General features: G+C 37.2%; 1 protein-coding gene across 2 annotated transcripts in view; it reads left to right on the forward strand.

Moving 5' to 3' along the window:
• si:ch211-236l14.4 (SITS-binding protein) overlaps nt 1-12178 on the forward strand; it is a 243510-nt gene that overhangs the window by 127838 nt on the left and 103494 nt on the right. For both annotated transcript variants that reach the window (XM_051923465.1, XM_051923466.1), the window contains 2 exons: nt 1707-1914; nt 8274-8424. In XM_051923465.1, coding sequence (XP_051779425.1) covers nt 1707-1914; nt 8274-8424 — 359 coding nt within the window. The remainder of the gene's footprint in view (nt 1-1706; nt 1915-8273; nt 8425-12178) is intronic.

Here is a 12178-nt window from a genome sequence, read left to right on the forward strand (position 1 = left end):
GAAGCACCAGAAATGAAACTCACATCCAACTCTTTCTATACCATTACTCTTTCTATCCCACAGGTTATTAAAGAGAAATTAAATGTATCCTTCCACAGGAGGTTGCTTTTTGTCCACACTGCAGCTCACTTCACAAAGCAGAATCACCTTCCCTGAAAAGAGGTTCTCTGTTCTAACACTTATAAATATGTCATTACATAGCTTGAATCACAATTGTACTACAAAAGCTTCTTCACAAAACCCTTTGTTTTTCTGATTGTACTGCATTAAATGTCCACCTTAGAGCTTATAGGGACGCAGCAGAAGAGATTGGGATAAGGCAAAATTAATGTCACAAAGGTATACTAAATGGGATGAGAATATCAGGACATAACCTATCTGAGGCAAGACCTGAGGTGATGAGAAAAATCTTTTCTAGTAGGTTTCAGAGCTGCACAAAACTTATATAGTGCAACAGAAGAGTATTTGTATCTGGAGGGAGATCAAAACTGGATCCATAATTACATTCACATCAGTTCCAGTATAGGTAATGAAACTGAATTGAGAGGTAAATTGAGCATTTCCCCCATTAAACCATATATTGTGGTAAATATGATTACAATCCAAGGTGCTACCACTGACCAACTAACTATACAACATAAATAATAAAACTTTACAGAACATTAATCTAAATCACTGACAGAATATTTTTGGCACAATAAAAACAGTCAAACAAAATACATAATTAAAATTGCTTTAAAAATACAAAATTTTCCATTGTTGAAAACAATCTTGCATGTGGCTTAATATAGCCTCTGGTAATTAAAATACCCTAGTGTGATTATTCTGATGAGAAGAACATACTGTAGAAGAAAAATCTGCAATCCGGGTGTTTTAAGTTTGCATCCATACTGAAGTCTGTAGAAAATATTGTAGTGGACCATCTGAAGAAGATGTCTGATTTTATTGTACTGCTTTCAGAATCCATTTCTTATCTGTGCATCAAAGGAAGCAAACTATTAGGGGGCAGGAACTTGAGATCTAATAGATGCTATGAGACTAGATGATTTCCATTTTATCATTAGCAAACTGAGGAAACCATTTCAAAATATTTTGCTCCAAGAAACCTATTGCATTGTACCCTTCTGAACCTTCCTGTAAGCTGACTAATCTGGTATTATCTCTTCTCAAGCAATCATTCATCCTAACTATTTTGTTTCTTAAGGCTGTTAATTTGCTTTTAGTATGCATTGCCTTTGAAATGAAACCTTGCTTTGAATTGTATTGTACTTCATTTATATATTCTGTATCTTTGTACAAAACTTTGTAGCAAGAGTCTGCATGGTACTGTTCAGTATAAATGTTTTTGGACTCTTAGCTTGTATAAAGTCTCCACAGTGTCAGCATTAGCTTCAGCATTTGAAAGTAATTAACCACTCTGTTTTTTTGGCAAATTTAAAAACAGCAGAGTGATGTCTGTGGTGAGCATTTGCCATCACTGTGCTCAGATCTTTATGTAAACAGGAAAGTTGAGTTTGTCTAATTAGAGTAGATACAAAGGTCAGGTGGTGATCAAGTAATATGAGGCTGGGAAGCTAACTCATATTACATAGCAATCCCCTACAAGATGTCACCAATTTTATTTAAACTTTTTTTTTCATCTTCTCTTATACACTTGGTTTCAATGTCATTGTATTGTCAATATTTCTTATCTTACCTTCATACAGGTGTGGCTTTACTGATTGCTCAGGATATTCCAGTACACATTTCTATTCAGCATAAAAAGAACATTTGCTTGCAAACTCCTCCTAGCACAAAACTGATGCCATTGCAATATACAGTGTGTGTCAGCCGCAACATGAAGACTGTGCATCAAGAAGTGGAAAGTCAGTTATTGGAACAGCCACGGGCACTGCCAAATACTAACATCCTAAGGTAACAAAGATCATTTTTTATGAAAAATTTTTACTGTGACAAGTATTTGTTTTTTAATGCAGTAGATTTAGAAGAAATGAATACCACCTTAATAAAGAATGTAAATACTGATAGGCATGGTATCAGATAAACATTAGAGAAAGTGTTTAATATACCAGTTAGTATACTATAGGATACTAGAAGTTGTGTGTTAGGTGCCTGGCTGGCAAGTCTTTTCCGTGAAAAGGACTCAATCAGGATAGTGTAAGCCTGCTTGAATCCTCAGAAGAAGCCTCCAGAAAATTTTGGAAGTTACATTTTTAGCAGTAGAGTTGAGAGATGAAGTCACCATCTTTCCATTATTTTCTCCAAGTACTCTGGATTTCCTCCCTCACCCCAAAACTGGCATGTTATGTTATTTGGTAAGTGTTCTTGGAGAAAGAATCTATCAAACTGAACCAGATTAAATTTTGCGTGGTACACAATAGCACTATGGTCCTGCCTTCATTTTCCATTTACCTTCAGATTAGCCATTATTTAACTGAATATAGTTCCTCGGTTTAACCTTATTAGAGAAATTCTGCCCCTCCCTCCTCTGATCAGATACTGGTAAGAGGTTAGATACCTTCTCTCATGTTTTTTATGGAATGTCAGTAGTCTGTCAATTAAAAACTTCTTACTATATCTAACCTAAAGCAACCTCTGTCCCCAGAAGTGATTCCGAGGTTGGGGCAAAAGTAATCCTAACAGGAATGGGGTTTAGCTGCTTAAGAGCAACATATGTATTGTATCTTAAGTTAGGAGGTGAGCTAGGTCAAGATCTTTTATTAATAGGAGAATGGCAATACAAGAGGTGGAAAAATGCTTTTGGATAGTACTTTGAAGTGGACAAGTGGGCCAGCCATCTCATCTTTGAAGGGTAGAATCAGAAGGGCAGCACATTTGTTGTTCCCTTACTTTTTTATCTCCATTCATCCATCACTGACAATATTGTGTTTTGTCCTGTTCTCGTTCCTGGTTTGCCTGCACAGTTACTGAACACAATCTACCATCAACTGTCACATTCTGTTGTAGAGCAACCAAGGGTAACCAGTTTAGGTCACTGTGGGCCTTGTACCTGTTTTTTTTCTGGGCAGTTGGCTGGCTTTCAACTAACCAGCAATTACACTGATCCAACTTAGGGTTAGCAGCCTCTCGGCTTACTTACTCTTGTGGCAATAGTGGCTGCCTTGCTTCCATGTCAAGTCCTTCTACAGCCGCTTATATGCGGCACCTATTGACTGTGAAATGTGAAGCTGCATGAGAAAAACTGAATTACTGATTGAGATCCCATTGGTTCCAGATATCTAGTGTTTCATTTTTTGAGTGGTTCCTGAGTTTAGAGTTATTACATTCTCTGATTTTTGAGCTCTGGATTCTTTTTAATTTTGCCTCTGCATGTATGATACTCTGTAGGAATTACCAGTTACACCCCTTGGTGTACGTTTTAATTTACATTTTATATAAGGCCTGTGTTATTGACCTCATTTACTCACATATGATAGTAGTCTAGTGGACATCTATGAGCAAAATTTATGTTGGTTGATTTTATTTCTTTGTTGTTTTATTGCAATTATTGTTTGATTGCCTCGCTGTAACACAACAGCTGTCTGTCTTCAGGGCTAATGAGTGCAATAATTTTATCATCAGCAACTATAATAAAGTGCATCAAAGTATATTTTTCTATCTTTCTATCTTCAGTACAGTAAAAATAAATTAACTATTAGTCTTGTAGCTGTTTGCAAAATTCAACAGAATCACATTTTTTTTTTCCTTTAAAATGTATCTGGTATATGTCATCATCATCCATGTGTCATCCTATTAACTGCACAGACAAGTAAAAGTAGTACAATGCTAAGAAGAAACAATAGAATAAAATTTTTCTTGGCTTAGCCCCTAATTACTGCTGAACCTAGTGACACATCGACTGCTACTACTACTAATGCTACTAGTACTACTACTACTGCTCTTTTCTATTCATACAGTGCATCCGGAAAGTATTCCCAGCGCATCACTTTTTCCACATTTTGTTATGTTACAGCCTTATTCCAAAATGGATTAAATTCATTTTTTTCCTCAGAATTCTGCACACAACACCCCATAATGACAACGTGAAAAAAGTTTACTTGAGGTTTTTGCAAATTTATTAAAAATAAAAACATTGAGAAATCCCATGTACATAAGTATTCACAGCCTTTGCAGTGAAGCTCAAAATTGAGCTCAGGTGCATCCTGTTTCCCCTGATCATCCTTGAGATGTTTCTGCAGCTTCATTGGAGTCCACCTGTGGTAAATTCAGGTGATTGGACATGATTTGGAAAGGCACACACCTGTCTATATAAGGTCCCACAGTTGACAGTTCATGTCAGAGCACAAACCAAGCATGAAGTCAAAGGAATTGTCTGTAGACCTCCGAGACAGGATTGTCTCGAGGCACAAATCTGGGGAAGGTTACAGAAAAATTTCTGCTGCTTTGAAGGTCCTAATGAGCACAGTGGCCTCCGTCATCTGTAAGTGGAAGAAGTTCAAAACCACCAGGACTCTTCTTAGAGCTGGCCGGCCATTTAAACTGAGCGATTGGGGGAGAAGGGCCTTAGTCAGGGAGGTGACCAAGAACCCGATGGTCACTCTGTCAGAGCTCCAGAGGTCCTCTGTGGAGAGAGGAGAACCTTCCAGAAGGACAACCATCTCTGCAGCAATCCACATATCAGGCCTGTATGGTAGAGTGGCCAGACGGAAGCTACTCCTTAGTAAAAGGCACATGGCAGCCCACCTGGAGTTTGCCAAAAGGCACCTGAAGGACTCTCAGACCATGAGAAAGAAAATTCTCTGGTCTGATGAGACAAAGATTGAACTCTTTGGTGTGAATGCCAGTCGTCACGTTTGGAGGAAACCAGGCACCGCTCATCACCAGGCCAATACCATCCCTACAGTGAAGCATGATGGTGGCAGCATCATGCTGTGGGGATGTTTTTCAGCGGCAGGGACTGGGAGACTAGTCAGGGTAAAGGGAAAGATGACTGCAGCAATGTACAGAGACATCCTGGATGAGAACCTGCTCCAGAGCGCTCTTGACCTCAGACTGGGGCGACGGCTCATCTTTCAGCAGGACAACGACCCTAAGCACACAGCCAAGATATCAAAGGAGTGGCTTCAGGACAACTCTGTGAATGTCCTTGAGTGGCCCAGCCAGAGCCCAGACTTGAATCAGATTGAACATCTCTGGAGAGATCTTAAAATGGCTGTGCACCGACGCTTCCCATCCAACCTGAAGGAGCTTGAGAGGTGCTGCAAAGAGGAATGGGCGAAACTGGCCAAGGATAGGTGTGCCAAGCTTGTGGCATCATATTCAACAAGACTTGAAGCTGTAATTGCTGCCAAAGGTGCATCGACAAAGTATTGAGCAAAGGCTATGAATACTTGTGTACATGAGATTTCTCAGTATTTTTATTTTTAATAAATTTGCAAAAACCTCAAGTAAACTTTTTTCATGTTGTCATTATGGGGTGTTGTGTGTAGAATTCTGAGGAAAAAAATGAATTGAATCCATTTTGGAATAAGGCTGTAACATAACAAAATGTGGAAAAAGTGATGCGCTGTGAATACTTTCCGGATGCACTGTATACAATAAGACTAGGAAGCAACAACCACATGTATTTCTATAGCACATTTTCATACATATTACTTTGCTGATAGGAAGCATGTTCTGTGAGGCAGGTTTAATATGTATTTGTTCCTTTATACTGTTTTTCTGTAGAAGGTCATTATACTGTTCATAAAACCAAAAGAGCTAAACCAAAATCGAAGTTTAAACCAAATAACCTAGAAGATTTCTAACTGATCTTTTTGAAGTGCCTTAGTACAAGTCTTTCAAGGGACCTTTACATTAAGGAATTTAAAGTTCGGGCGCAACTTACAGTGCAATGGTGCTACATCTGTGCACAGTATACCTGATTATAAAATATCAGTATCCATAGAAAAACAGTTCAGCAAAATGTTAATGCAACAACATCACTTCAGTAACAACAAAATATACCAAAAATAAAAATTAATCATGTTGGAAAAAATCATAATAAAAACATAATAAGATAAATTACTTGTGTGCTCCTGACACATTCTTTATGATTTATGCATGTCTCTTCTCTTTCAGAATTGCAGCAGTGCCTCCTCCCTGCTTTCTTTATCCTTTGTGTTTTGCATTCTTTTCTACGCCATTACTATTGTCCTGTATTTTATAATTGCAGTTTCTCCTTAAACCATCATGTTGCTTATTGTTCAGATTTTACAGGGATGAAGCCACCACCAAAATTAGTCTTCTCGGGTGCAGCAATTACCTGAAAGGGTTATAAAAGATTATAGCTACCAAAGCCATGCTCCTGTTGAATATATGGCAAGGCATTTAGATAAGTACTTGTCTCTTGGAGTCTTTTTGTCCATACTTCAGTAGGACACCATTTTATGCTTGAAGTCTTTTTTTTTTTTTTCTCTCTCCCATGAATGACTGTTTTGGCCTTCATGTTTGGACAAGGCATACAGTTAGGTCCATAAATATTTGGGCAGAGACAACTTTTTTCTAATTTGGTTCTGTACATTACCACAATGAATTTTAAATGAAACAACTCAGATGCAGTTGAAGTGCAGACTTTCAGCTTTAATTCAGTGGGGTGAACAAAACGATTGCATAAAAATGTGCGGTAACTAAAGCATTTGTTTAACACAATCCCTTCATTTCAGGGGCTCAAAAGTAATTGGACAATTGACTCAAAGGCTATTTCATAGGCAGGTGTTGGCAAGTCCGTCGTTATGTCATTATCAATTAAGCAGATAAAAGGCCTGGAGTTGATTTGAGGTGTGGTGCTTGCATGTGGAAGAGTTTGCTGTGAACAGACATGCGGTCAAAGGGGCTCTCCATGCAGGTGAAAGAAGCCATCCTTAAGCTGCGAAAACAGAAAAAACCTATCCGAGAAATTGCTACGATATTACGAGTGACAAAATCTACAGTTTGGTACATCCTGAGAAAGAAAGCAAGCACTGGTGAACTCAGCAACGCAAAAAGACCTGGACGTCAACGGAAGACAACAGTAGTGGATGATCGCAGAATCATTTCCATGGTGAAGAGAAACCCATTCACAACAGCCAACCAAGTGAACAACACTCTCCAGGGGGTAGGCGTATCGATATCCATGTCTACCATAAAGAGGAGACTACATGAAAGTAAATACAGAGGGTGCACTGCAAGGTGCAAGCCACTCATAAGCCTCAAGAATAGAAAGGCTAGATTGGACTTTGCTAAAGAATGTCTAAAAAAGCCAGCACAGTTGGAAAAACATTATTTGGACAGATGAAACCAAGATCAACCTCTACCAGAATGATGGCAAGAAAAAAGTATGGAGAAGGCGTGGAACAGCTCATTATCCAAAGCATAGCACATCATCTGTAAAACACGGTGGAGGCAGTGTGATGGCTGCCAGTGGCACTGGGACACTAGTGTTTATTGATGATGTGACACAGGACAGAAGCAGCCGAATGAATTCTGAGGTGTTCAGAGACATACTGTCTGCTCAAATCCAGCTAAATGCAGTCAAATTGATTGGGCGGCGTTTCATGATACAGATGGACAATGACCCAAAACATACAGCCAAAGCAACCCAGGAGTTTATTAAAGGAAAGAAGTGGAAAATTCTTGAATGGCCAAGTCAGTCACCTGATCTTAACCCAATTGAGCAGGCATTTCACTTGTTGAAGACTAAACTTCAGACAGAAAGGCCCACAAACAAACAGCAACTGAAAGCCGCTGCAGTAAAGGCCTGGCAGAGCATTAAAAAGGAGGAAACCCAGCATCTGGTGATGTCCAGGAGTTCAAGACTTCAGGCTGTTATTGCCAGCAAAGGGTTTTCAACCAAGTATTAGAAATGAACATTTTATTTCCATTTATTTAATTTGTCCAATTACTTTTGAGCCCCTGAAATGAAGGGATTGTGTTAAAAAATGCTTTAGTTGCCTCACATTTTTATGCAATCGTTTTGTTCACCCCACTGAATTAAAGCTGAAAGTCTGCACTTCAACTGCATCTGAGTTGTTTCATTGAAAATTCATTGTGGTAATGTACAGAACCAAAATTTAAAAAGTTGTCTCTGTCCAAATATTTATGGACCTAACTGTATGACCGCCTCTTTGGAAAAGGTCTCTTTGAATTCATTTCTTCTGAATATTCTGTGTTTAAAATGATAAACTTCACTTTGTGTGATATCTGCAGTCATCTGTGTAAATTTTCAACAATCCATATTAACACATAGATAAACATTAATAGTATTTTCTTTTTTTTTCATTAAAAATGTATAGGTTACCTTTCTGGAAGATGCTTGCAAATGTAGATTCAGCTGCAAAAGTTGAAAGAGAGCTGCGAACATTTTTCAGCCGTTTGAAGCGACATAACCTGGGTGAAGGAGTAATTAGCATTGATGAACATTCCACATTGTTAATTTCTGACATGGTAAAGTTTATTTCTGTTTTTTTTTTTTTTTTAATTTAATTTTATTTTTATTTTTTATTTTTTTTTTTTTAATAAATGCCACAGTATACTGTATATCAGGTTGAGTCATGTGTTGCATTTTTAAGTTATGCATTTTTAAGATTTGAAACTTTGGTAAATGCAAAATCGATTTTGAGTATAAAATATTTAATAAAGATTGCCACACAGCAAGTCTTGATTTTATACAAAATGCAACTGAGATGAAAAATAAACATTGTTTCAGTATTTGAGTGCACAGCATGCACTCTTGCAGGAGAACTGACTTATTCATCATCACTAAGTATGTTGTTTTAGAGTTTACACGGGAAGTCTTTTGGTTTATAGGGTTGAGGCGTTAACCATGTCACCATTAGCACACACTACCTAACACTGAGGTAAGTTTATTATTTATGCTTTGTAAATTTTTACATCTTTCACTTTTATTTACAAGACTAGCTGTGAAATTTCATAACACCATGAGTATCAGTTATAGTGCAGTCGGTTAAATTGGGTATATCATAAGTACTATGTAACTAACTAAGTGCTTTTCTGTGTGCATTATTTTTCGGAGTTTTTTTGTTTTTTTTGTCAAGTCCTGATATTAGTGCCAGGCATTGTGTGGTAGGGGTAAAGACTTTGAACTTTGGACTTCAAACTTTGAGGTTATGGGTTCAAATCCCTCTACTGAAACTATGTGACCATGAAAAAATCGCTTTGCCTGCCTGTTCTCCAGTTGAAAAACAAAAGAAATGTAACTAATTTTATCTCAAATATTCTAAGTTGCATTGGATAAAGACATCAGACAAGTAATAATAATAACTTTATTAGGTCACTAAAGCTGCTTACACTTGAACATTTTTGCACAGTTGTCAATGAGGACAGCATTCTTGCATTAGATTAAGTCCTGCTTTCTTCTGCCTTTCTGATTGACTTGGCTTTTGTTGATGGTCATTGCAAACATAATATTACAGGAAAGTGTATTATTTTGAATTTTTACTCTCTAACGTGAACTAAAATACAGTCTATATATCATATTCATTACTTTCGAGGTTTAATATATTTGTATATTATTATAAAGGTGAGTTGTTATTTAGCTAGTTTTTGTGCATTTTCCTACTTGATGAAGGGTGTTCCCAAGATATTTTACTATGTATATGCAAATATTCCAAAATCTGAAAATATCCAAAATACTTCTGGTCCCAGGCATTTTGGATTAGTGAGAATCATCCTTTATTTGGTTTAATCACGGATAGGGTTAAGGAATGTGGGAAGAAATCAATTGTAGTAACCTTTACCACATTACTAGCACATACTTATTTTGCTTCCCACCTTCAAGTAAGTTAGTGGACTACATTTTATATTATCTCAAATTATAAAAAATTGAATGCTCTTTAAGCGGATAATGCCAAAACCTTTTTAAAACATGGCAAAAGTTCATTAATATAATTTTAGAATATGCATGCCAGGTCTGTGATTTTTGAAGCCGTTAATTTTTCTGTTATATTTTAAACGTTAGACACGAGCAGAAAAAATCCATCTTTCTTATTTTTCTTCTTTGCCTGAGAGGGGTTTAATCATTTTTTCTTATATATATATATATATATATATATATATATATATATATATATATATATATATTGTGAAAGCTTGAGGCACGGTCGTCCTCTTGAACCCTCAGATCAGACGTCAGACACCAGATAAAAATCCAATTATTATTTATTTTATAATAGTAATGTGCACTAAGCACCCTTCTCTCCACAATACTCATAAATAAATCAATAATCAATAAACCAATAACCAGTCCTCCACTCCCAGGCGCGTTGCCACCCTTCCACCCAGCTCAGCTCAGCGTACTGGGCTTTCCCATGGTCCTTTATACTCCCTGACCCGGAAGTGGTTCCTGTTCCACAACCCACAAGTCCTTATTACTTCCGGGCCAGGGTAAACAGTCCTTTTCTTCACCCCGGAAGCATGCCGTTTCTTCCTGTCATGGGATTATGACGCACTTCCGGGTTATAGGGCATGTAAGAATCCACGAGCCTCCCTACAGCGACTCCTGGTGGTCCCCAAGGCATCTAGCAGGGCTGTGCATAAAAACTACAAAGTCCATGAGGTCCTGCTGAAATTCGGGGCACTTCCACGCTGTCGGGAGAGCTCCTCCTGGCGGCCTGGGGGTGAGGGCCGTAATATGTAGCCGGCCATCTATCACAATATATATATAATATATATATTCTTTGTTTACTCTGAACTTATTTTGAAGTAATTTGTTTTAAGTTTCTGTTCATCGAAAACAAATTAAAAATTGTAAAAAATAATTACAGATAAAGAAAGGAATTCAGCCAACCATTGTTTTTCAATCTGTTTAAAACATGACATAATGCAGTTACACATTGCATATCATACACATATATCTCAGAATGATAAAACTTTCAACAAGCAACACTTTTGTTCAGATTCTGACAAGAGTTGTATCATCAAGTTACTGCCCTGCTTTTATCATTTTGCATTGCCTGATAGTATTAGTTGTAATGTAAGAACCAGCACTTTATTGATATCAGTCTGTTGTATGCATCAGTGCTCACTTCCATAGCACCAGTTTGGAAATCTTGAATGATTTTAATTCAGTTCCATTTTTTTATTTAGAATTTTGCAATGATAAAAAGCTCAGAAATTTTATAGAGAACTAGCTGATTACCCAGTGGCTTCGCTCACTGAGTGCAAGGGAAAAAAATAAAATGTAGTATTTATAAAATAAGTTTGTTAGTTGCCAATTTTATTTTTAAACAAATAAAGAGCATTTACAATAACATAGAAATCAATATAAACAACATTATTAACATCATTATCATATGAGAATATGAAGTAATATATAAGAAGCACATTGCATATAAAAATAAATTTATTAAACAGTAAAATATTTTGATAAAAGAATTTGAACAACATATAAGAAGCGTATAAATTATTAAACAGTAAAACATTAACATTTAAGAAGTAAAGATACATTGAGTACTATTGCAGTGCTTTCGGGTATACAGTACTACATTTTTTGTTTGCCCATTACGTGCATAAATATATACATTTTTTGGTGTACCTACCTGAGAACACACGACATATAACTGACCGTGGGAGAAGCATGGATTTTAAACACGCGTTGAGTTCATCCGCTGGTGTCCCTCGTGGAATAACTGGTAATGTTTGACGAAAATCTCCTGCGAGTAAAACGACAGTACCTCCCATTATTTTGGTAGGATCTCTAAGATCTTGCATTGTTCGGTTCAAGGCTTCATAAGCTCTTTTATGTGCCATGGTGCACTCATCCCAAACTATTATCTTTGAATGTTGCAAGACTTTTGCCTTTCCAGAGCCCTTGCGTATGTTGGAAATTGGATTTTCGTCGTGAGCGAGGTTTAATGGTAATTGCAATGCTGAATGTGCTGTACGGCCTCCATCTAATAATGTAGAAGCGATTCAAGAAGTAAAGATACATTGAGTACTACTGCAGTGCTTTCGGGTATACTACATTTTTTGTTTGCCCATTTCGTGCATAAATTTATACATTTTTTGGTGTACCTACCCGAGAACACGCGACATATAACTGCCCGTGGGAGAAGCAAGGATTTTAAAAAACGCGTTGAGTTCATCCGCTGGTGTCCCTCGTGGAATAACTGTTAATGTTTGACGAAAACCTCCTGCGAGTAAAACAACAGTACCTCCCATTATTTTGGTAGGATCTCTG

The sequence above is a fragment of the Erpetoichthys calabaricus genome, chromosome 2 (assembly GCF_900747795.2).
Source record: "Erpetoichthys calabaricus chromosome 2, fErpCal1.3, whole genome shotgun sequence".
NCBI lineage: Eukaryota > Metazoa > Chordata > Cladistia > Polypteriformes > Polypteridae > Erpetoichthys > Erpetoichthys calabaricus.